The sequence below is a fragment of the Bufo bufo genome, chromosome 6 (assembly GCF_905171765.1).
Source record: "Bufo bufo chromosome 6, aBufBuf1.1, whole genome shotgun sequence".
NCBI classification, from domain to species: domain Eukaryota; kingdom Metazoa; phylum Chordata; class Amphibia; order Anura; family Bufonidae; genus Bufo; species Bufo bufo.
Genome location: NC_053394.1, coordinates 265177834 through 265204852, shown reverse-complemented (window position 1 = coordinate 265204852; position 27019 = coordinate 265177834). Strand labels below are relative to the sequence as shown.

At 44.3% G+C, this 27019-nt stretch overlaps 1 protein-coding gene across 3 annotated transcripts in view; it reads right to left on the bottom strand.

The window, feature by feature from the left end:
• LOC121003706 (transmembrane protein 150A-like) overlaps positions 1-27019 on the bottom strand; it is a 133640-nt gene that overhangs the window by 84670 nt on the left and 21951 nt on the right. For 2 of the 3 annotated variants that reach the window (XM_040435571.1, XM_040435572.1), the window contains exon 2: positions 797-844. In XM_040435571.1, the coding sequence (XP_040291505.1) occupies positions 797-844 (48 nt within the window). Of the gene's footprint in view, positions 1-796; positions 845-4061; positions 4081-27019 lie in introns of those variants that run through there. The other variant, XM_040435573.1, reaches the window with a different exon arrangement.

Below are 27019 nucleotides of genomic sequence, written 5' to 3'. Positions count from 1 at the left end.
CCAACCCTTACAATTATTTCCATCTAGTCTGTTTAAAGGGCCCAATGTTTATATGTATCTCAAACACAATTCCATAATTCTGTCATGGAAGCCTTCCCTTGAAATTAGAGGATGGCAGCCAACATAATCAAAGTTGTTTTATGTTGCTGGATTATCACTTCATAAAAATAGTACAAGATAACAGGGTTGCTGTGGGTGAGGTCATATAAGGTAAGAGGTCTCCAACAGAGAGAGAGAGAGACAAATGCCAAACACAAAGACATTCTTCTTAAGAAGAAAAGCTGGGCTAAACAAAATACAATCCGATCTGTCACAAAAATGCCCCGTGTTTGGAGTTACACCTGTAGTGTGAACAATGGCGGTGTTCTGTACATCAGCTGCTATTCTGTGACTGGCTTGTAGGAAGAAGAGGGACCAGACATACGTGATGTACTGTGGTTCTGACCAATAGCGACCCACCTTGAAAGAAGGCACCATGGATGGTCCACATTTGACATCACAATATCTTGTCTACCCTTGCCAGGAAGACAGAATAGGTCACCTTTACATTTAGGATGGCATTAGACATTATTAAAATGTTTGGCTATCATCTCAGGAGATTACGTTTAGCAAGACAGAATAAGCAGCACATTATTTAAACAGGCATGAAAAACAAATCCATGAACAGTTAGTAGCCATATTGCATTTTGAACTAACCCTCCAATGAACATAACTTTTGAGGCTTATCACTAAACATCCGTTATGGTAATACAGACAAGCAAGTTGTAAATCTGGTACAGTAGAACATCATTCTTACCAGTTTGACACAGGGCAAATGTGGTTGTTGGACAATGCCATGGCATACCTGCAACACAAGATGTACAGATATTAGCTTAGTAATGTGCAGATGTTTAGGTTATGTACAAGTATCTGACAGTTTTCCAACAATCTAGTTTTCCTCATCCTAGTTTTAGATGTTATAAAGACATCACAAGTCCCATGAATAAACATGCAAGCACCGTGATACTCCAGTTACACTGGTCCCAGATCTGGACAGTCCCAAACAACAGCAACATGAGGCCCTTTACCACTTACCTTTCAACAGAATTTGTGTCACTAGGCCTTTGGTATGTTGGTGACCGTACAGGCTGTGGGAATTCTCTACCCTGTTGAACTTTACAACTTCTTGTAGTTGTATGATTTGCCCAATATAGCACTCCCAAAGTAGAAGGTGTTGGAAGACTAAATGTCTTTTTTATTCATAGGGAAGATATTTTTTCCCCCAGAGGTGTCTAGCAGTGGCTTACTCCCCTATCCAAAACACATGCGAACATTTGGCCAAGAGCGGAGCATTTGTCAGAGATCTTGCTAATGTGTATGGTCAGGAGTCTTTGATCAAGCCTAGAAGAGTGTCTGAAGATCGTACTGTGTGTCTCTTCAGGATAGGAGCAATATCCTCATGTCTATATAACCATAATTATCCCAAAGCACATACTACAGTATAACTTTATATAGTGCTGAAACTGAATTTATACAGAGGCGTCTACAAATTCCCCTGTGGTAGGACACCATGGTGGTCAGGGTCAGACTGGGGTTCCTGGGCCCACCAGAGAAAATTATTCACAGGGCCCAACCCCCATATCATCAATAAAGTCTCTAGTGGTAATTTACTGTCTCCAAGTGTTTGTTTTTTCTCCACAACCTTTGGGTCTACTATGGTATAAGAGCCTCTGCCCACCAGAGGATCCTCTGTTACTCTGGTTGGCCAGTCTGACTCTTATGGTGGTGGTTTAGGGGACTCACATAAAAATGTCTTCTTTTAACTATGGTGATACTGCTCACTCTTCTGGGTTGAGTTGCAGGAGATGAGTCACTTTCTTCCAGACAGCTCCTACTTTTATTAGTGTTGAGGGAAGGTCCTAAGGGCGCACGTCTTATTTACTACAGATTTTGAACCGTATCATCCGGCAGCTTTTTCCCTTTGCACAACTTAGGGTATCCTCACAGCCCTCACATTCCTATGAAAACAGGCAGAACTTACGTTTCCCAGAAATCTGCAGTAGTTGTGGTCACAGGAATGTTCCTGGCTTACTAGAACTTTTAATTTAAAAATCAACTGATTGACATGAAAGATGAATGTTGCCCTGGAATTCCTACGCTAACATCAGGCACACAATAACGGAGGCCAGATGACCATTCTTCAGGAACAACAGGAAAGCTGTGCCTCTCTAGGATAGGAAGGAAAGAGGACAAAAGGATCAACCAGTCTATGAACTGTAAATAGTATTTTACCATCTACATATAGAAAAGGGCATGAGAACCGTAAATAGTATTGTAAACAGCCCAAAAAAAGAAAATAGCATGGGTCGCACATCCCCATGCTATGCAGTGATCTATTATTGTTTCTTGGCACAATTCATATTGCTTCTTAGTGTAAATAATAGTATACCAAGCCCTAATCTACATAGCGTACACGAGGCATTAGTATACGTTTTGATCAAAATGCATAGGCCCACTCACCACACCAAGGCTGCCTCTACGGGTGGGTACCTACTCTAAGTTGGTGAAGTGCCACATGGCAACCACCGCAAAAAAATTAGACGCTCCATAATTGTTATTTCATGGGGAATGCAATTAGTTATTAGAACTGTTTAACTCTTTAAGACCTGCCCTTATTCAAATGGGTATTCCAGTTGGTACAAGTTATCCCCTATCCACAGGATAGGGGATAACTAAGATCGGTGGGGGTTCTACTGGTGGGACCCCCATCAATGATGAGAACGGGGGCCCTGTACCCCCGGCAGGCCCCTTGCAGCTCCCCTAAAATGACCTGAATGGCCGGTCGCTCATTTCTATGGGCGTTCTGGAGATAGCCAAACGCTCTACTGTACTCTGCTACTAGTTTTATGCTATTAAGCACTTATGTCAAATGAAGGGCCACCACCTATATAAAGAAATACACATAGGAGTTACATACAGGACACTGTTTTGGGCATGGTGAGAAATTGTTTGATTGGATTTTGGCTATTGTTAAATTACAGTTGTGGAAATAACAATGCTATGGTGAATTAAAGGGGTTTTCCAGGAGTTCGATATTGTGGCTTCCTCCTAGGCCAATGATGTCATGGTCATCAGTTACATGGCCTATTTGCAGCTCAGTCCCATACAAGTCAATTGGTCTGGGAGAAGAGAGCAGCACGGTGGCTCCTTAAAAACAGCTAATTGGCAATAGCGCCGGGAGCCGGACCCCCACCAGATACTAATGACCTATCCTGAGGATAGGTGATCAATATCAAACCAAGAACCTTTTATTATGCCACAGTATCTAATGGAAGTAAAAAAAATCTAAGTAGTTTTGCCAATTACTGAATTAGTACGAGTTCACCAATCACTGGAAAAATGTAAGACATCCCATTACCCAGTTACATATTTGACATGGGTGAAAAATAGAGGTCCGTCATATAATTCTACTGTGCTGATCCAAAAGGAAGTCAAAAACCCTTATGAGGCAGGTGCCAACTGTCCCACATCAGAGGAAAAAAATACCACCAGACTGAATAAGGCTACTTTCACACTCGCGTTTGGTGCGGATCCGTCATGGATCTGCACAAACGCATCCGTTCAGATAATACAACCGCATGCATCTGATCAGAACGGATCCGTTTGTATTATCTTTAACTTTCAATGGTGTTCAAGACTGATCCGTTTTGGCAATGTTAATGGGGGACGGATCTGTTTTCTATTGTGCCATATTGTGCCACTGAAAACTGATCCGTCCCCATTGACTTACATTGTGTGCCAGGACGGATCCGTTTGGCTCAGTTTAGTCAGATGGACACCAAAACACTGCAAGCAGCGTTTTGGTGTCCGCCTCCAGAGCGGAATCGAGGCGGACCGGAGCCAAACTGATGCATTCTGAGTTGATCCTTATCCATTCAGAATGCATTAAGGGAAAAACTGATCCGTTTTGGACCGCTTGTGAGAGCCCTGAACCGATCTCAGAAACGGAAACCAAAATGCCAGTGTGAAAGTAGCATCTCCAGAAATCTAAAACCTATACCTAGTACCACGAGTGATATTACCTTTAAAATGGGCAACCAGGACCTTCTTGAACTTAGAACTTACTTCGAAAAAAAAATAGGAAATGTTCAGGGTTGGATTTTCCATAGTAGCATGTGCTGCACTAATGCCAGGAGCCCGTGTGGAGGGCTGGACTCCCCACAAGGCATGTACTGCTCGCTGCAGCCGAAAGGGATAGGCTGCTGACATTCATTTTCAAAGTTATTTTTCATAGGAAGACACTAAACATAAATCAGGGATATCATAAAAATATACTACATAGTTTAACGCCGAGCACACGGATCAGACAAAAGTCATAGCAAGACTTTCTGACAATCAGAATAACTCACTGGGTCAATGATCCTTCTCTAGTAATTTAGGACTCAGAACTTCTAACACTTGTACATTTAAGAATGGTATCCCGGCTCCTTTTAAACTCTTTCAGTGAATTAAACACCAGAACCTCTGGCAGATAGTTTATGAGGAAGACTGATCTCAGCTTGCTGAAACCTTTGTTCCTGGGAGATGAGGCATAATACAAAGGACCTGTGACCTCTCCTGACATGTCAGTTTCAGTAACTACTTGCATCTCCCATGTTATACAATTCTGATGACTGTCATATGATTCCTACTAGAAGCTATGAATGAATTGCCACCGGTTAGCAATGAAGGTCCAGCTGGGTGTTACTAGTTGGGAAAGGGCAGTGGTTCCTGCACAGTCTGATACTGGCAGCACTGATTGGATACTGTGAGACTGTGCAAGGACATACCCCAAATTAGAAATACCCAGCTGGACCTTCATTGCAAACTCCTACCAACTTCTAGTAAGAATAATAAAGGGATGGCACATCACAGGGTCATAAGAATAGATGCTCCCGAATTGTTATTACAAGACGGATGCAAGTAGTAAGGCTAGAGGTCCTCTTTACTTCCAATTCCCAACAGGAGATCTCAGCACACCATTTCTAAAGGACTCAGAAGCATTTCGGCAACAGCCCTCTACCCGTAAAGACTGAGAAATCTCACCAGGCAATGAGAGGACAATGAAATATGCCTGCACAAATAAAGCCCTCTGCAGTCCATCCCTTTCACCTGTCTCCTTGAAGCTCTCTTTGTTGTCACGCCACCTGGCATAAGACTACATAAATGGAGAATTTGGCAACACGTAACAGAATGTATATATGAAAGGCACTGGTGTGTCTCTTATTTTATACCACGTGGAGCCATTATTTATATTTTTTTATTAAATGGCCAGACAACTCCTTTAAGCCTACAGATAAATGATAAAAAGCAATGTTAAAGAGGAACTTCCGTGTATTTTTTTTTTATTCTAGATAAATACCTTTACTTGAGGGGTGCCCCCCGCTGATGCTGCCACCCTGCCTGTATTTTTTTTTTTAAATATCGCTCCTACACCCCGCTGTGCCACCCTGTAGTTTTCCCACTCAGTATATTAATACTGAGCATCGCTACAGGGAGAAGAGGACGCCAGGGTTTCTCAATGGGAGTCTCCTTCTCCCGGGCTATGCCGCGATCCAATCACAGCGAAGAGCATCACAGCCAGGGAGAAGGTGAGCTTTTTTTTCTCCCTGGCTGTGACGTTCTCCACTGTGATTGGATCGCGGCATAGCCCGGGAGAAGGAGACTCCCATTGAGAAACCCTGGCGTGGCCTTCTCCCTGTAGCGATGCTCAGTATTGACATACTGTAAATAGTATTTTACCATCTACATATAGAAAAGGGCATGAGAACCGTAAATAGTATTGTAAACAGCCCAAAAAAGGGGGGGGGGTTACAGTGGGGCGTAAGAGCGATATTTAAAAAAAAAAAAAAAACAGGCAGGGTGGCAGTACTCCGCAAGTAAAGGTATTTATCTAGAATAAAATAAAATAAAAAAAAACATATTTGTCCAACTTCCAACCTACTCATTTCAGTATGACCAGCTAACCATCTAATGTGCATGGGGGCCACCAGATTCTCACGGCAGATGTCAGGGAAAGAGAAGAACTGAGCAATTGGACTTCAACATGCCCACTCCTTTGTCCTCAAGGAAGATACGCAGCACCACAGGTGTCTGGCAGCAGCTTACTCCCTTCTCCCCCCTTCAGACAAGGTAGCCTTGTGTATTCACACAGACTGCATGCTCTTCCTGTATGAGGAGCATCCTTCACCTCCTCTTGTGATCAGTACAAGTACATGAAGTCATTACACTGATATTTTTAGGCAGATGGTTCTATGACAGATTCCATGCCATGGACGCATTAATAAATCGCTGTCCAACAGAATTGTATGCTCTATCTGCAATGGAACGAGATAGGACATTACAGGCTCCTTCATATCATCTTTCCGTTGCCCTCCCTCAAGAAATGAAATATTATCTAATACTCCTGAAAAAAATAAGTCCTAGAAAACAGCTCTAAACGTTTACATTTTACAAAAATCTAACCTTTATCCAAACCTTTGAAAAAGATCCTAAGAGTCAAATTTAGCAGTGAACAATCGTTTTAGCCAATCGATGGCACAAGCAGTGGGGGAGATTTATCCAAACTGGCGTAAAGAAAAACTGGTGCAGATGCCCATAGCAACCAGTGTCCACCTATCATTTTTCAGAGCGCCTTTGGAAAATGAAAGGTGGAATCTGATTGGTTGCTATGGGCAACTAAGACAGCTTTTCTTAAAGGGGTTATCCAAGATCTAAAATGCCTCCAATATGCTCGGGCCCCTCATACAGATGGAAGCGAGGTAAGTACTATCTGTGTGAGAAGCCCAGGCATATGGGGGGCATTATAGGTCTTGGAAAATCCCTTTAACAACAGTTTAAATAAATCTCCCTCACTGTCATCAATCTGGAAAGAAGTTGCCCATATGTAAAAACTTCATCTGATATGCACTAGTCCATGAACGTTCCAATAAAGAACATTCCCAAAAAGATTATTCAGCTATTTCCTGAAGTCATTGTATGACCAGTATGAATAACCGCTATTCTGGGCTAAAATGCATATGGCTGCATCGGTGTAATGACTGCTCACCAGGCATTTGTGTACAGGTTTGTTCAGCCATCAACCCACTTCTATCTAATGTGCATGGTCACCTTAAAGGGTTCTGCAGGATCCTAAAAAATTTAATTTAACTGTGTAAACCTCGTCCAGGGGCGGATTGGGAACTTAAAGTGGCCCTGGGAAAAAAAACTAAGAGGCCCCATGTTGAAGGATTGTCTAAATTGACAGGAGGCAGGGTAACAAAAGCAGCCCCCATATGGTGGCCATCAATAGATGCCATTTTCTGTTCTCCTCCTTGTCCAGTTGTCTCTGACTATGCTATGGAGCAGGAGGCTTAGGAGGTGAGATGTGGGCCATAGTTGAATTCAGGAGGACATGTGCGGTCTCTGGCCAGGTACACGAGTACTTAATTCCCACAGTGTTAATTACCACTGATAGCTTATTATGTACTCAGCCAGTGGCATAGAGGGGAGCTTTGGTGCCCCCCTGGGCATCGGCCCACCAGGGAATCTCCATGTAAGGTATATGGCCAATCCACCCCTGACCTTGTTTATTGTCCTACACAGCATAATTGTGTACCCGTCTTCACTCCAATCTCCGTGCTTCCTCTGTGCTCCACTATTCACATCCTGAACTTCCAGGTTCAGCCATAACACTTCCCATAGTGCTGTGTGCTGCAAAATCTGCCAGAAATGTAAACGCCCACTACACCCTTCCCTGGAAACGCCCACTACACCCTCCATCATTCTTCCTAATGTTCCCTTCCACACAGCTTCAATCTGACAAGCAGAGGACTCCGCACATTGCAAGATCACAAGGGTCTGACATCACGACCATTTGGGCGGGGATTCTAACAGAGGCCATCATGGGAGGCCTGGTCGTGAGGTCAGAGGAAATCCACAGAGGGCGTAGCCATGTGACCACTCTCTCGATCTCCGGAGTGAGACAGAAAAAAAATAGTGCCTCTTTGAAACATAATCAATAAACTTTACTGTTCTACATTTGTCATCCTGGACATACCCGGTTGCGCCGCAGCGGATCTCGGTCCTCCAACTACTGTTATTGACTGTGCACTTCCGTGCCTATAAGGAGACCCCTGGCAGCAACGGCATACTGATATTCTACAAGCTGTTTTGGGTGTTGCGCTCCCAGAACAACACTAAGGGCTCATGCACATGAACGTTTTTTGCGTTCCGTATACGGGCCGTATTTTTATTCCGTATACGGAACCATTCATTTCCGTGGTCCCACACAAATTATGAGACATGTCCTATTCTTGTCCGTTTTGCGGACAAGAATATGCATTTCTATAAATCGGCCTCCTGTTCCCCTTTGCTCCTGCAAATTGCGGAAGGCACACGGGCGGCGGTCGTTTTTTGCGGATCCGCAATTTGCGGACTGCAAAAAACGGCACGGTCGTGTGCATGAGCCCTAACCGGTGGGCCTTTGTGGTTAGCACGCTTCCCCAATATCTAGCGGTCCCTCCAATGAGCGCTGCTCTTCCCTCTTTTCTTTTCCTATCCCTCCCCTGCCACTCTCAAGTAAGCTGCAGTGCCTGACAGGGGAAGAACAGGGAAAGAGAAAAATATGGACCCAGATAACCCCTTTAAGTGTAGCAAACGTGAAGCTGCAGTGGTGACCTGCTGCAGCATCATGTCTGTATATAGAGAGGGACCAGGAGACTGGTGGGGGGACCAAGGAAACGTTAGAACGGGAGCGACAGGGGATTGGTGGGTGTGGGCAATTAAAAAAAATATAAATTCTGGCTCGAAAACAACTTTTAAAGCACGATAAGTCTGTCAATCTTTTGTAACACTATTTATTGCATACTGGCAACTGTAACAATTCACAATAAGTGTAGAGTGATATATTGAGCGAATTGTTAAAGCTGCCAGTAGGCAATATACCAAAACCAAGTTCCAGCAAAATCAATAAACATAGCTATCACGGGGTATAGACAATATATATCAAAATTCCAGCATAGAAAAAGACCCCTAAAATCACAAAATTTAATGATATACCTTAAAAAGATCCCAATTGGATCTACTATACAAAACACAAAAAATGAAAAAAAAAAATACATACAGGATGTGTGACCGATAATTACATCCAGAGACTAGATAATTACCTGGAGTACAGGAATAATTGTCCCTATATCTACCCCTATCCTATAACCTCAGCCCAGGGAAGGCTCCTGATGGTGGAGGCCCCCTGTCCACGTACCTAGACTACTATCCCTCAAATATCCCTGAAGGGGTATATACAGGGATTGTTCTAGAGTGCCCCAGGTATGAGGTAAGGATAATAAAGTACCATTGGTACACCAATTAAACTGGATGAAAGAATAACAGAAAGGTACAGACATATACAAAACATATAGTCAGGGTTGACCTTATAGTCATACACCTGGGTTACCTCGACGCGTTTCCCCCTAGACAATGCTATGGGATCATCAGGAGGTATAATAGAACACTGTTAGTCTATACAATATTAATGCAATAGGATAAGTACTAGCATATGGCCAGGCCACAAAGATAAGATCAGATAGTCGCTCTACATATAATTGATATAGGGGGCTGTTTTAAGGCCAAAACACATGCATTATGGCACCATTCCAAGCCAGTCACGGACAGACAATATCATGTGTGGTTATGGTGCCTGGGTCAAGCTCCTTGAGACCAGAGGTGTGTTCCGCATCAGTTTAGAAGATATGATACACCCCAGAAGGACATCGTCCCTGTTGTCTCACTGTGAGAGAGTCTTGATAAGACCCATAATCATGAAGGCCTCCCCTCAGTCACCGTTCCCCCTGGTTTACCAAAACCCCCACAAAAAGTGATTGCGTTTTTAATCCCAAGGTGTTGTTCTGGGTCTTTTTTTTTTTACAGAGTTCTGTCGCATAGTTTAAGGGCTCATGCACGTGAACGTGTGCACCCCGTGCCATGGACCGCGAATAGCGGCCCGCAATGCATGGGCACCACCCTTGTGGCCGCTATTTGCAGACCCATTCACTTGAATGGGTCCGCGATCCACAAGATTCAGTCTGCAACGCAAAAAAGAAGAACATAGCACTGACTGAAATACCACTGAAGCGCTCCATAGTGCTTCCGCGGGCTTCCGCTCCGCATCTTGCGGATCCATTCAAAGGGATACAGAATCCACACCGCCGGTGGCGTGCATGAACCCCAAGGGTGTGTTTCTTTGCTTTTTAATGAATAAGTAGTTTTCCAAAAACATCACCACCCCTGTCCGGGGATTGCAGCTTGGTCCGTGGTAGCGGAATCCATAAAGGAATTCTTAGATATCCCGAACCTTGTACACCGAACTTGAAAACAGAAGTTCACTCATCCCTAGCAATAACGCACACAAGTGTTATAGTGCCCCTACAGCGCTTTAGTAGTAATAAAGCCCACAACAGTGCCTTTCAATAGTTATGAAGCCAACCATAATGCCCCCCGTAGCATTAAAGCCCCAGTGTGCTCCAATATTATATATCCCCCTTATAGTGCCCCCAGTAGTACTAATGCCACCTAGAGTGCCCTAAGTAGTAATAGTCTTCATAATGCATTCCAGTAGGGAAAAAATGCCCCCTTATAGTGCCATCACTAATACTAATGTTCCCATAGTGCCCCAATTAATAATAATATTATTATTATTATTATTATTATTATTAATAGACCCCTATTGTGCCCCAAGGTGCAAAAGGATAACTCAATTACTTACCGTATGCCGCTGTCTGCGATGTGGTGCAGGATACAGGCCTCTTCAGGTCTGCTTCCTGACCTGCTGGGAGCCCAGCTGAGGTGATTACGATGATGACGTCATCCTGCTGGGTGCACCATCCTCTGACAGGCTTCGGACACTGAACGGCTGGGCAGGGAGACATCGGCTCCTGTGCCCCTCTGCAGCATTCAAATGGATCGATGTCCCGATACATTTTGTCGAGAGGCCCTTGCAACCAGCAATGAAATATTGTTGGATGCTACTGCAGTCCTGAGTAGACCCTCACCTTGCAGAGTGTACCCCTTGAGAACCACTGCCCTAGACCACCTTTAGTAATGAATCCCTTCATTACTCTAGAACACTAGGGTTATTAAAATTAACTTCTTTACCCCCACCACCAGGGATTAAACTACAAACCGCTCTGGACCACCTGAGACATTGCTAATCCCTAAACCACCTCGGACCACACTAGTGATATTCAATATTAACCTTTCAGTCACCCACCAAACTTAGTAGTTTTAGAGGTTGTCTAGGTCTTCACAAGACATAGTGGCCCCACATTCCTCAATGCAGACGGGCCCAACATTTTGGTATCTCGACAGATCAGTAGCAATCATCTATTCCTGAAAAATTGCCCCGTGAATCACAGTTCTGACCTCCTCAAGTGTTCACACAGCAGCCTTGAAGCCTAAATCAGTTAGTATAATGGGTACGCCAGTTTCTTTGCACTGTAACTGTACAGTGTCACATCAATAATAACATTTGGTGAAATGTATACAAATTATAAAGCCGGACTACGACAAGACCATCAATTTTGAAAGTTAGATTTCACTTCCTATCCATGACAGTACAACAATAATTCCATGATAACAATTCTACATTCTTCCAACTGTAAGGGGTCAAACAATGTAGATGCTGCCAATAGCAAGGCGTCTGGTGACCTCGCTGCTACAGCTGTATATAAACATGGAAATTTGCTGTCTCCTACTGGAGATAGTATCTGAGCATTTATGAGTGTCAGGAATGGCTGCTCCACAATGCCTTCTGTCTAGTGTGCAGTAATGGTTTATGATTGCTTACATAGTAACAGTTCAGCAATGGGAAGGACGCCTGCAGGGATGGGAAACGTTCAGGAAAATATATTGTCACGCACAGCTGGGGTGACGTGTGGACCAGCCAGAGCTGTGTGTCATTAGGATTTAATGCTATTAGGCCCCATGCACACAACAGTATATTTCTTGTGGATCGGATGTGGAACCATTCAATTCAATGGGGCTGCACAAAATGCGGACAGCACACTGTGTACTGTCCGCATCCGTATGTCCATTCCACCGGCCAGCAAAAAAGATAGAACATGTCCTATTTGTGTCCATTTGGGTGTACAAGGATAGGACATTTCAACAGTAGTGAGAAAAAAAAAAATGGCGGCATACACACAACCGGTGTCTGTTTTTCCGATCCGCAGTTTGCAGACTGCAAAACACATAAGATCATGTGCATGAGGCCTTAAACTGTGGGAGGAAACATACCACTAAGGCCAAGTTCATACCTCAGTGAAGCCTACACAGAAATTAGGTATAATGGAAAGATTTCCACTTTTTCAGTGTTTTTGACCAGCACCTGGTTTTGGCTCACAATCACTGATGGAAATAACTGAGGTGTGAGCTTGGCCTAACCACGATTATCATTTTAATCCAAGAACCGTTTTACTAGATTTAGTACATTCATATGTAACCAGGTTGTCTGCATTAGCTACATGTACACACAATTCATAGATAAATTCTAGCCAATATAAGCACTGGATCATGGATGTTCACTGTGGTGAGCGTATCATTTATAAGGTAGATGGGAGAGAACTGAACAAGTGCCACTTATATCTGTATCTAGGGTGTTGGGGGTGGTCTGCTTGTTTCTCACTAAACAGTGACTGGAAATCTGAAAACTGGCACTGGATTAATATCTAATCATGGCGCTAAATCAGTGGAGTACCATAAATGGTGGCAGACCACCCACTTACTATGGGGCCGAATGGCCCTATCCCCTTTCCAATACTATAAGGAGTCCCTGTACTCATCTATAGAGTCTTCAGCATTCTGGAGTTTGAAGACACCCTGATATATTTAAACTTTTATTAATCTTTTTTCCAGATTGTATGGGAGGCAGAAACCTTAACAGTTGAGCCACAGGATTAACTGTGGTCAATAGAAGGATTTTCTCAATAGTATTCTTCCCATGCATAATGTACTGATAACCACACATACAGCCGTTATATATATATATATATATATATATATACACTAGATAGAGAGAGATATAACCATATATTTCCTCCCCATATTGTGTGGGAGGGGCAATTCTGACCTCTGCTACGGGGCTCCATGATTTGTGTATGCCTCTGTATTTTTGTAATATTAAAGTGGTTATCCAACCCCTATAACGATCCCATCCCCGTTCCCCTGTTTACAATATACTTACCAGCACCCATATCGCTCCGGATCCCACCGCTGCATCTCCCCGTAGCTCGGATCAAAACATCCGGCGAAGTGGGGGGGCTGCCAATAACAGGCCGCAACAGGGACGAGCCTCCCTAGCATTGCGGGTGACGTCCCACCATTCAATCAGTAAATACATTTTCTATACATAGTATGCAGATCCCTACTCAAATGTTAATATAAAACATGCAAGAAAAAATTTAATAAACACTGTAAAGTATGTAAGTGAATGAGAACGGTATTAAAAATGAGCAAGTTGGCAATGGAGAAGGCGTAACAACTTCAGTGAATCCTGGTCTCCCTAGGGACATGAACAAACACTACGAGGGCCTGGGAGTGATCCAGCTCTCCGCCAGTACATTACCAGTTTTCCCCATTTAGATGTACAAGATGCTTTTTTGCTGAGTTCAATAGGAGGCTAAATAGCAATCAGGGAATCCTATGACTCAAGTAATGGATGCGGAAGACACTTTTCAAACAACCAAACCTAGTCAATAGTGGCTGGACTCAAAGAGCATCAATTAAGTAAACAATTCGCTAGACAAGAATACAGAGAAAGATCTACAGATATGGTATCCGTTGTTTTATGACTGTAGGTGAAAAGATATCCTTTCATAAAAAGTTAAAAAATAAAAGATTGAGACATTAATACTGATGTCCTATCTTCTGATCGTTGGGGACCACCACCGATCACCTGTTTGGTCCTGTGGTCGCCGCAGCCTACTCCGTGCGCACCATGCACAGCGCCGTACATTGTATAGCGGCTGTGCTTGGTATCGCGCTCAGCACCATTCACTTCTATGGGGCAGAGCTGTGCCTAGGACACGTGATCGATTAATGTGTTGTCACTGCCCTCCCCGGAGCGCCGCTGCCTTTTCAAACAGCTGATTATCGGTGCTCCCGGGTGTCAGACTCCCACTGACCAGAAACTGATGATCTATCTGGAGGATAGGTCATCAGTATTAAAATCTCGGAAAACCCTTTTAAAGCGCAAAACAAAAATGTCATGTGTTGTATTAACCTGAACATTTTATTTGCCCAAAAATAGCTCCACTCTTGTCCATTGGTTATATCTGTTACTGCAGCTCAGTACTTTCACTTGAAGAAGAATAAGCTGTAATACCAGATACTTCCTATGGACAGATGTGGCGCTGTTGTCCCATAACCTAAACAATCATTACAATTTTAGAAACTTTATCGTGCAATCCTCCAGTACACTTCACATACTTCCAATTAATGAACTTTGCTACACAATGATTTTCTTTTGATTATATACAACTATTTGTTTGCCATGGCTGATTACATGTACAGAGCCAAAGCAAATTTCCACAAGATACATTTTTTGCCAGAAGTAAACCTGGGCATACACATTTAATAGCGGTCAGCCGGACGATGGAGGCCTTCAGGCCTCCTGTATGCAATGTCTTAGTATGGCTTTTCCGTAGATCTCGTCCTTGCATTGAAAAGGGTAAGATCCACACATAAGAACAACATCCTGCTGCGGATTTCAAAATCCTGACAGAGTGACAAAGGCAAAGCGTACATAAGATTTGTGGCGATTTACCAGCCTTTGCTACATACACAAATACTAACAAACTGAAATTGCACTTGGCCATACATGACGCGCTGCTGGGCAAGAAGTCCTCAATTGTGTATGCCAGATTGGCTGAGCATGCATGTGTTCTAAACAGGCAGCGGGGAGTAGCCTGCTGCTAGACACCTCACCGCAGCATTTTAGCACCCCAAAAACAAAATCATAGGGTAGATGAATTTCAACTGCCTGATCCTTATCTCCCCCACATCTATAGTTGGCACTCCCATACACTGCTGGGTTCCGTCAGCATTTCTCTATGGCTAGCTTAAAGGGGTTGTCCTCTTCTGGAGACCCCCCTCCACCACCTTGCCGGACCTGTGGAGGGAAGCCTACATACATGCTCCCCACCACAGGCTTCCAGCTCCGCTAGTCCACACCTGTCGCTCTGGGGTCCCCCTCTCATCAATATCCAGTTACTGGAGCCTAAGCAGCCAATGACTAGCAGCAGCATCACATGGAGGACACATCACTGCTGCGGCCATTTATAGGCTGCAGTGGCATACCTGACCCCCCACATCACACCGGAGGTTGACTAGCAGGACCAGAGCATGGCAGTTAGGGACCGAAGGAGCCGAGCAGGCAAGTATGCTAGTCTCCGCAGGTCTGACCAAAAAGTCCTCTGAAGGTGGACAACCCTTTTAAGAAACTAGAAAGAGAAAGGCCTTTGAAAGCAGCTATTAAACAAACGGGGAAGAAATGTATCTTGTTTATGCCTTTCTAGCAAGCACTTAAACATGTGACTGTCAAAGCCTTTTCTTCATTCATCATTCAAGATATTCCAGAGATACACATTGCCTGCAAGAACATTTTATACCCTTTTATGAATTGCCAAAGTCTGATGTGAAGGAAGCCGCAGGCCTCCCGTACAGAGCAGAAATTGTATTAGAGAACTATTAGCCTGTGTTACTCCCTGGAATATCCAGCCATTCACGCACACAAGTTATTAGAGGTGAGAGCTGCCTGCAGATTCAGAGGGTGGATCCCACATGACCTCCTTCCTTCTTCAGGCCCCTTCCTATAAACCAGTCCAATAAAAGCAAGAGACGAGAGCAAAGAAAATAGACAACCCGTCTTCTGTAGTGAAACTTCAACAGTCCCAAAACTGATTTCCTTGAAATGTGAACAGGAGTTCAAGCTCCAGCTTAGATTTGATGAAGGAAAATCTGGTTTCTAAGAAGAAGGAAAGGGGAAAAAAAAAAAAAAAGGGTCCATCCTCCCCCTATCATGAGGTTTCCTCACCGGTTACTTTATCCCTCATGCACACAACCGGATTTTTGATCCATGTCATGTCATGGACAGATTCATTTTCCCACGAAAAATAAAAAATATTATTATTTTTTTAATAGAATCCAAATAAGCCAAATCCAGTCATAGGATGTTGCTGAACTATCTCAATTTTGCTCAATTCCATCTATATTTGCTCAATGCGTTTGTACACTAAGACCGTGTGTCCTCAGGAGCCCAAAAGCATAGATAGTTATTATCGTTACTGAGCCACTTATTGGGTCATTTCCACAATTTACCCCTTGTTCTTTCATGGGTGGTGCATGCCCTTTTATATGAAAATCTGTAAGGCCATAGATTCGATTCGCATTTTTTGTGGATTGGATGAGGACCCATTCATTTCAATGCGGCCTAGCGTAAGGAAAGGTCATCAATATAAATAACTCGGACAACCCCTTTAAGGCCGTGTGCATGACTCCTAAGGCCCCTTTCACACGAGCGAGTATTCCGCGCGGATGCGATGCGGGAGGTGAACGCATTGCACCCGCACTGAATACTGACCCATTCATTTCTATGGGGCTGTTCACACGAGCGGTGATTTTCACGCATCACTTTTGCGTTGCGTGAAAACCGCAGCATGCTCCTCTTTGTGCGTTTTTCACGTAACGCAGGCCCCATAGAAATGAATGGGGTTGCGTGAAAATCGCAAGCATCCGCAAGCAAGTGCGGATGCGGTGCGATTTTCACGCACGGTTGCTAGGAGACGATCGGGATGGAGACCCGAACCTTATTATTTTCCCTTATAACATGGTTATAAGGGAAAATAATAGCATTCTGAATACAGAATGCTTAGTAAAACAGGGCTGGAGGGGTTAAAAAAAAATAAAAAGTCATTTAACTCACCTTTATCCACTTGCTCGCGTAGCCGGCATCTCCGTCTGACTCTTTTACTGTATAGGACCTGTGGAGAGCATTAACTATAGTTTAAGGACCTGGGATGACGTCACTCTGGTCATCACATGGTACGTCACATGATCTTTTACCATGGCGATTCACCATGGTAAAAGATCATGTGACGTACCATGTGATGACCATAGTGACGTCATCCCAGGTCCTTAAACTATAGTTAACGCTCTCCACAGGTCCTATACAGTAAAAGTCAGACGGAGATGCCCGGCATCGCGAGCAAGTGGATTAAGGTGAGTTAAATGATTTTTTATTTTTTTTAACCCCCTCCAGCCCTGTTTTACTTAGCATTCTGTATTCAGAATGCTATTATTTTCCCTTATAACCATGTTATAAGGGAAAATAATACTATTTACAGAACACCGATCCCAAGCCCGAACTTCTGTGAAGAAGTTCGGGTTTGGGTACCAAACACGCGCGATTTTTCTCACGCGAGTGCAAAACGCATTACAATGTTTTGCACTCGCGCGGAAAAATCGCGGGTGTTCCCGCAACGCACCCGCACATTTTTCCGCAACGCCCGTGTGAAAGGGGCCTAACAGTAAAAGCTATGTAGAGGATATTATCAAATTCTCATCCACACAAGGAAAATGACCTGTGGGGCAGATGTTGAAATCCACAGCATGCCAATTATGTGTGGATGTTCAGTGTAGTTTTCACACTTTGCAAAGCAAAGGGTGAGATTTGGGGCTAATTTGTGTCAAAAGTCCACAAGAAATATATGCGGATTTTAGTGGAAACGCAGCAAAAACCTCATGAAAACCAGTACGGAAAATCTGCATTTTCTACACTGCACTGCTGTGTGCATGTACCGTTATACTGATTTAAGAACAGCTCAACTCGATCTGGTTAATCAGAAGGAGGTTGGTCGGCCGGTGAAAGGACTGAATGGAACGAGCTCTTCTCTCCATGGGCGCCATCCTTCTGTATCACAGGTAGGGAGAATAAATGCTAGGCAATGCACTTGATGGATTGTGGCATGCAGCGGTGGCTCGAGGAGGGGGCTCCATTTGTTATAGGAACCACATTATTTTATGTACATTCCTGTTGGTTCTATCATCATCATATAATAAAAAAACACCACAAACTAAGGGGGTTGTTCACAATTCTTTTTTTTAACCCACCCCCAACACACACTACCACCTGTGAAGGGAACCTTACTTGCCTACTCCTTGTTGTTCAGTTCCATGGGTCCCAAGATGTCTTCACTGCACTTTCGGTTACTGCATGTAAGTGTTCTGCGCGGACTGGGTCTTGTGCACCGCTGCAGCCAATGGCTGTCGCTAAAGCTGACCCAGCAGTGAAGTGCCATTTGGGGACAAGTCATCGCCAAGGCCAGGCATTGGCTACAGCCAAAGACATTACCCCCGTCCAGGTGGAGGTTTACATGCAGAGACTGGAAGTGCAGTGAAGACAGCCCTGGACCCATGGTGCTGGAACTGAGCGACAGGGAATCCAGCAGCTCCCTACTTGGGAGGGAGTTTAAGAAAAAGAAATCATGGATAACCCCATTATTCAAGAAAAGGAAAATTCAAGTGCCTAAAACAAATAATCTAAGACCGGCGTAAAAAGCCAGTCCCTTAACTGTACCGTTAATGTTATTTAGATATTGGCCAAGGTTACATGACTAAAGCCTGTATTACACCAGGCGATTGTTGGGCCAATCATTGTTCACAAGCATTCGTAGGAACACTGATCCAGCAGTCTAAGGCCCCTTTCACACGGGCGAGTATTCCGCGCGGATGCGATGCGCGAGTTGAACGCATTGCACCCGCACTGAATACCGACCCATTCATTTCTATGGGGCTGTTCACATGAGCGGTGATTTTCACGCATCATTTGTGCGTTGCGTGAAAATCGCAGCATGCTCTATATTCAGCGTTTTTCACGCAACGCAGGCCCCATAGAAGTGAATGGGGTTGCGTGAAAATCGCAAGCATCCGCAAGCAAGTGCGGATGCGGTGCGATTTTCACGCACGGTTGCTAGGAGACGATCGGGATGGAGACCAGATCATTATTATTTTCCCTTATAACATGTTTATAAGGGGAAATAATAGCATTCTGAATGCATAGTACAATAGCGCTGGAGGGGTTAAAAAAATAATAATAATTTAACTCACCTTAGTCCACTTGCCCGGCATCTCTTCTGTCTCCTTTACTGAACAGGACCTGTGGTGAGCATTCATTATAGGTCAAGGACCTGTGGTGACGTCACTCCGGTCATCACATGATCCATCACATGATCTTTTACCATGGTGATGGATCATGTGATGACCGGAGTGACGTCACCACAGGTCCTTGACCTGTAATGAATGCTCACCACAGGTCCTGTTCAGCAAAAGGAGACAGAAGGAGATGCCGGCATCGCGATCAAGTGGACTAAGGGGAGTTAAATTTTTTTTTTTTTTTTTTTTTAACCCCTCCAGCGCTATTTTACTATGCATTCTGTATTCAGAATGCTATTATTTTCCCTTATAACTATGTTATAAGGGGAAATAATACAATCTACAGAACACCGATCCCAAGCCCGAACTTCTGTGAAGAAGTTCGGGTTTGGGTACCAAACATGTGCGATTTTCTCACGTGAGTGCAAAACGCATTACAATGTTTTACACTCGCGCTGAAAAATCGCGGGTGTTCCCGTAGCGCACCCGCACATTTTCCTGCAACGCCCGTGTGAAAGAGGCCTAAGGCTACTTTCACACTGGAGTTTTGGCTTTCCGTTCAGGGCTCTCACAAGCGGTCCAAAACGGATCAGTTTTGCCCTAATGCATTCTGAATTGAAAAGAATCCACTCTGAATGCATCAGTTTGCCTCCGTTCAGTCTCCATTCCGCTTTGGAGGCGGACACCAAAACGCTGCTTGCAGCGTTCTGGTGTCAGTCTGACGAAACTAAGCCAAACGGATCCATCCTGGCACACAATGTAAGTCAATAGGGACGGATCCATTTTCACTGACACAATAGAAAACGGATCCATCCTCCATTGACTTTCAATGGTGTTCAAGACGGATCCGTTTGGCTATGTTAAAGATAATACAAACTGATCCGTTCAGAACAGATGCAGACGGTTGTATTATCGGTGCGGATCAGTCTGTGCAGATCCATGACAGATCCGCACCAAATGTAGGTGTGAAAGTAGCCTAATACTGCTGCCAATTACCCGATGGACAAATCGGGACACTTGACATGTTTAAAAATCTTTGTCAGCAGCAGATTATGGGCCAGATTTATCATTAGCTCAAGTCAGAATAATGGAGTGAAAAAGTCGCAATTTTTTGCGCAATCGCTTAAACTGAGCAAAAATTTGCGACTTTTTTCTTCTCTGCACTATGCTCGTCAGTTTTCTGAAAGTGGGCGGGTTTTCTTATGTAAATGAATCTCTAGACAGATTTACTATTGCGACTATTTAAAAAGTCGCAAAAAAAAAAACACTGCAACTTCACTCCAGTGAGGACCATGCTTATTTTATGAGACTTTTTAATAGAACATGCAACTTTTTTGTAAAGACATGCGACTTTTGTAAAGCTGCTTACTGACAGAAACTGCTACCGTCAAAGCACATTTATTACAGTCTTAAAGGGCCAATCATAAATCTGACTTGGCTAAAACTGACTTTAGCCATATGTGAAAGTGGAGTGAGCGGTCAGAGTAATGATAAATCTGGCCCATTGTGTCTAATCATGATCTGCTGCAGGCAAACTAGTCAGCACGGGGACGAGCGATGGCCTCAGCGATCACTCCTCATGCTGGGGAGGACATCATTACATGTAATAGCAGCGGCCTCCTCCGCTAGTGAGCAGGCGATCGCTGGGAAGGAACTCTTTCTTCACAACAATCGCCTGCAGAATGGGGCTGTGTAAAAAATACAGGCTTTAGTAATCTAAGTGATAATGAAGTGATTGGTAAAGAATGGACATTGAATTTTAAAGATAAGTAGCTAAAAAACAAAAGGAGTGTAAAGACCAAGGACAAGACCCTCAAGTGATTTAGAATCAAAGCAAAGTGCCATAAACGCTAGGTTCACAACACATTTGTGGAGGATCGGCCATGTGGACGAGCCTCAATTAAAAAAAAACCTTTAATGTTGCATTTCTTTGGGAACACAAAATCAAACGCTGCTTGTTAATCCATCTAGACAAGTTATTACTTCCAACTATCGGAATTTAGCTCCTCATTCCTTCAGAAATCTGATCCTGACCATTTACTGCAGTGCAGTCAGCGGGAAGTCTCCGAAGCCTTCCTTTTTCTATTCAGACACCAGACTGCAGAGCCTGTAGGCAATTCCTCGCACAACGGCTTGCTTTCAAGTGTCTAATTAAACATCTGCATGTAGACACCTCCAAGCACCTAAAAGTATGTTCACGGATGGTCAAATTACACAGGACATGACAGCAGACAGGCTCATGTACAGACATGACAGTAGACACCACAAAAAGACCAGTTTCCGTTGGGCTCAGATTTATCAATTTGTTTAAGGCTCCATTCACACATCCGCAATTCCATTCCGCATTTTGCGGAACGGAATTGCGGACCCAATTATTTCTATGTGCGGCCCCGATCCGGAAAAAAATAGAACATGTCCTATTCTTGTCCGCAATAGCGTACAAGAATAGGCATATTCTCTTAGTGCTGGCAATGTGCGGCATTGCCGCTGTCTGTGGATCCGCAAAACACATTCGGATGTGTGAATGGAACCTAAAAAAAATTAAATAATAATTTGAATACAGCGAGTCCTTATTGACAGCAGTCATGTATAGAGACCAGTGTAATGGCCAAGTATTAAGGCCTCTTTCAGACAGATGATCGTAGACTCGTTCATCTTCTGGATGGGGAACACAGATACGTTTAAAAATTGGCCGTGGATGAATGGAGTCCGTTTTTTCCAGACAGACGACTTCATTTGAATGAATCTTATGGGAAACCCTACAAATAAACGTAGAAAAAGCTACGATTTTCTCAGCACAGACCAATGGTACAGCCAGAAAGTCACCCATGTGAATGTACCCATTCAGTGTTCGGTCCAGGTGTTGTCCATGAGTTCGGCGTTGCGTGAAAAACGCAACATGTTCTATATTCTGCGTTTTTCACGCAGCCTTGGCCCCATAAAAGTGAATGGGGCTTCAGTGAAAAACGCATTGCATCCGCAAGCAAGTGCGGGTGCGATGCGTTTTTCACTGATGGTTGCTAAGAGATGTTGTTTGTAAACCTTCAGTTTTTTATCACGCGTGTGAAAAACGCATCGAAACGCAGTGCACCCGCGCAGAAAAAAATTGAACAACTGAACGCAATTGCAGACAAAACTGACTGAACTTGCTTGCAAAATGGTGCAAGTGTCACTGAACGCATCCGGAGCCAATCCGTCACACTCGTGTGAAAGAGGCCTAATAGGTTCTTTCTTCCTGAAGCAGCGCCACTCTTGCCCATGGGTTGTGTCTGGCACTGCAGTCACTATGTGGTGCAGATTCTGGAAAAAGCAGACCCTTTTGTGTATGTTCGGATCATCCTTTTGATAATTGCATGACTTTACAAATCCATACTACTGCTAAGGGTGCCGCCACACATCGCTAATGGATGTTTAGCAAAAAAAAAAAAAAAGTACAAAAGTGGGAGGTTTTCTTACAGCAAATGGAAAACACACAGCAGATCAGGTCATCAGTATCTGATAGGTGGAAGTCTGACACCCGGGACCCCCACCTCTCGCACTAGCGCCGTGGCCTTCTCTCAACTTGTCCTAGGCTAGTGGCGATATGTTCATGCATCACGTGGCCTAGGAGCACCGTACAGCGCTGTTCTTGGCGAGCTGCGAGAAGGCCGTGCCTTCTCAAACAGCTGAACGGCGGGGGTCCTGGGTGCCTGATCCCCAGTGATCAGATGCTGATGACCTATCCAGAGGATAGTATCCAAATGAAGAGTGGTGGCAACATCTCCAATCCAAAATAGTTTATTCACACAGGGTCCATGAGACAGTACACAAGGTAAAATAAAGTGCAAGGACCATGTAGCCGAAACGTCGCACTTGCACTTTATTTGACCTTGTGTACTGTCTCATGGACCCTGTGTGAATAAACTTTTTGGGATTGGAGATGCTGCCACCACTCTTTATTTGGATATTATCGTGTTAAGGCTACATGCACACGACCGTTGTGCGTTTTGCGGTCCGCAAAACACGGACGGCGTCCGCGTGCGTTCCGCAATTTGCAGAACAGCATGGACAGCTTTTAATATAACTGCCTATTCTTGTCTACAAAGCGCGGACAAGAATAGGACAGGTTATATTTTTTTTGCGGACCACGGAACAACGGATGCAGATGGCACACGGAGTGCTGTCCGCATCTTTTGCGGCCCCATTGAAGTGAATGGGTCCGCATCCGAGCCGCTAAAACAACGGTCGTGTGCATGTAGCCTAAGGCTGGGTTCACACGAGCGTGTCCGGATTAGTTCCAGATGCGTCCCGGTGTGTTGCGGCAAACCCGCGCGAGTAGGAATGCAATTGCAGTCAGTTTTGACTGCGATTGCGTTCCGATCTTCAGTTTTTATCGCGCGGGTGCAATGTGTTTTGCACGCGCGTGATAAAAAACCGACTGTGGTACCCAGACCCGAACTTCTTCACAGAAGTTCAGGTTTGAGTTCGGTGTTGTGTAGATGTTGTTATTTTCCCTTATAACATGGTTATAAGGGAAAATAATAGCATTCTGAAAACAGAATGCTTAGTAGGTGATCAATTGAGGGTTAAAAAAAATAAATAAATAAATAAATAAATAAATAAAATTAACTCACCTTCTCCTCTTGTTCGCGTAGTTCTCCCGGTCTTTAGTTCTTTAAAAGATGAACTATGGGCTAAAGGACCTTTGGTGACGTCAGATCACATGCTCCAATCACATGGTCCATCACCGCGGTGTTGGACCATGTGATTGGAGCATGTGCTCTGACGTCACCAAAGGTCCTTTAGCCCATAGTTCATCTTTTAAAAAGAACTAAAGACCGGGAGAACTACGCGAACAAGAGGAGAAGGTGAGTTAATTTTTTTTTTTTTTTTTTTTAACCCTCAATTGATCACCTACTAAGCATTCTGTTTTCAGAATGCTATTATTTTCCCTTATAACCATGTTATAAGGGAAAATAATATAGTGAATAGACTGTCACCTAGCAACAATGCGTGAAAATCGCACCGCATCCGCACTTGCTTGCGGATGCTTGCGATTTTCACGCAACCCCATTCACTTCTATGGGGCCTGCGTTGCGTGAAAAACGCAGAATATAGAGCATGCTGCGATTTTCACGCAACGCACAAGTGATGCGTGAAAATCACCGCTCATCTGAACAGCCCCATAGAAATGAATGTGTCAGGATTCAGTGCGGGTGCAATACGTTCACCTACCGCATTGCACCCGCGCGGAATACTCGCCCGTGTGAACGCAGCCTAACCCTAATGGATCTGGGGTCTTGGGACTGGTTGATGCATTCCTAGGAAATCTGTGAGGTACTCTATAGTGCTGCTCTATTGATACATTTTTTCTGACTATCCAGAGGATAGGTCATCAGTAAATAAATAAATAAATCTCGGAAAACCCTTTTAAATGTATTGCAACTCAGTTTTCCTGTCTGAGATTTGCAATTATTTTTTTCCTTTGCTGGAAGGAAATGCAGCATAAACGCATATATATTCTTGCAAAAACAGCATGCGTTTTTGATGTGTTTTTTTTTTCTCGCCACACCAAACAAAAAAAGCGAGCAAAGTGTGGCAGCACCCAAAGACCCTAAAATTTGTAATAAAATTACTAATCAATAATCCTCTTCTGCTTATCCGTCTACATTAAAAACTTTTACCACTGATACATTGTATCAAGAACAGAAGCTGGATAAATACTGACAATGTGAAGCTGCTGGAAAGACATTTTTCCACGTCATTCGTTTATTCAACACAAATCAGAGAGAGAAAATGCCCAAAAAAAAAAAAAACTGGCAAATGAAAGGAACAGACAAATACCCAACCCAATTCTTGGAAATATGTGGATGAGTCAATCGTTAGCTATGTATATTAAGTGTGTACGGACGTTTGTACAATAACAGTTGGATTAAAGAAGAAGGGATACAATTACATCTGCATCTAATATCTGTCAAAGGTCTCATGAACGGTCGTGCAAGGTCCAGGAAACACAGCCTGGGTGTCGGCCACATCTCCCTGACTGATGGCGGGTTCTCTGACCCAAACGCACTGTATTAGTGATTTACAGTCAGTTCCTATCTGGTTGCAGGTCTATCATACTGTACTCACATCATCATGTAAGCAGAGTACAATAGACCCGCAATCAGTTAGGAACTCACGGAATTAATAATCATTATGATACAGTGAGTTCATGTCAGACAAATGGCACAACAGAGTTTTATGAACAGATTCTGCAGAATTGTTATGCACGCACTTACTAACACAGACATATCAGGAGAGGTCCTCTTTAAGTGCACTGGAGGCAACGTTTCACTATCAAGTGCTCTCTACATTTTGCTGCTTCACAGCCTCTCACCCCTGCCGGAAGGCTTCTTGCACACGACTGTATGTATTTTGCAGTCCACAAGAAATATAGATGACGTCCGTGTGCATTCCGTATTTTGCAGAAAGGAACAGCTGGCCCCTAATAGAACAGTACTATCCATGTCCGTAATGCGGACAATAATAGGACATGTTCTATTTTTTTTGCAGGACTGAAATACGAACATACGGAAAGGAATGCACACGGAGTAACTTCCTTCCGCAAAAAAACCTAAACGGACACGGAAAGAAAATACGTTTGTGTGCATGAGGCCTAAGTGATAGCAGTACTGGTTTCCTGTTTGGATGCTGTCACTTAGAGCAGAGGAGAGGGGCCATGAAGCTAGGGTTGGGCGATATACCGGTATCACGATATACCACGGTATTAGAAAAACGGCGATATCGCTGTTTCCTAATTACCGCGGTATTTCGTGATGTCATAGAAGCGGTCATGTGCGCTGACCGCTTCTAAATCTGCGTCCGCGGCCGCCCGCCCCAGCATGAACCGATACTAGACATTTGCAGAGTACTTGTACTTGTGAAAATGTCCCCGATACCACTGCCGATACCTGCTGGCCGCTTGCGGCGGCGCTCTTAGCAGTTCGGCGTAGGGGAAGGAATTCTGTGACTCGCATTCCCAGCACCCGACCTTTGAGAGGGCGCTGTGATCCACGCAATTAACCCCTCAGGTGTGGCATCTGAGGGGTTAATTGCGCGGATCACAGCGTCCTGTCAGAGGTCGGGTGCCGGGAATGTTCTTCAGTCTCTGCATGTTAGTGGGCAGTGAGCAGCATGTTAGTCGGCAGCATTATACTCACGTGCGCCGTGGCCGCCGGCTATAAGCATTAGCAATGCGCCGCACAGACAGAAGAAGGAGCGACCGGCGGCCACGGCGCACGCGAGTATAATGCTGCTCACTAACATACCATAGCAGCCAGAACTTCAGTAGCGTCCTGGCTGCCATGGTAACTGATCGGAGCCCCAGCATTACACTGCTGGGACTCCGATCGGAACTGCCCAATGCCACCAATGATGGGAGGGGGACCCTGTGGCCACTGCCACCAATGATTAATACTAGGGGGGGGTTGAGTTACCAGAGGGGGCTGATAAGAGGGAGAGGCTGGGGGGCACATGAGAGGCTGATCAGAGGCTGGGGGGCTGAATTAACCCTGTAATGTTTTTGTTGTTACTAGAAGTCAATTGACTAGTTACAGATACCCGAAACGGTGAAAAATTACATATAAAAGTATAACAATGAACGCCTCCTTGTGGCTGCCTGTCTGCCCCCATACAGTGTAACGTCTCCTTGTGGCTGCCCCCATACAGTGTAACGTCTCCTTGTGGCTGCCCCCATACAGTGTAACGTCTCCTTGTGGCTGCCCCCATACAGTGTAACGTCTCCTTGTGGCGGCCCCCATACAGTGTAACGTCTCCTTGTGGCTGCCCCCATACAGTG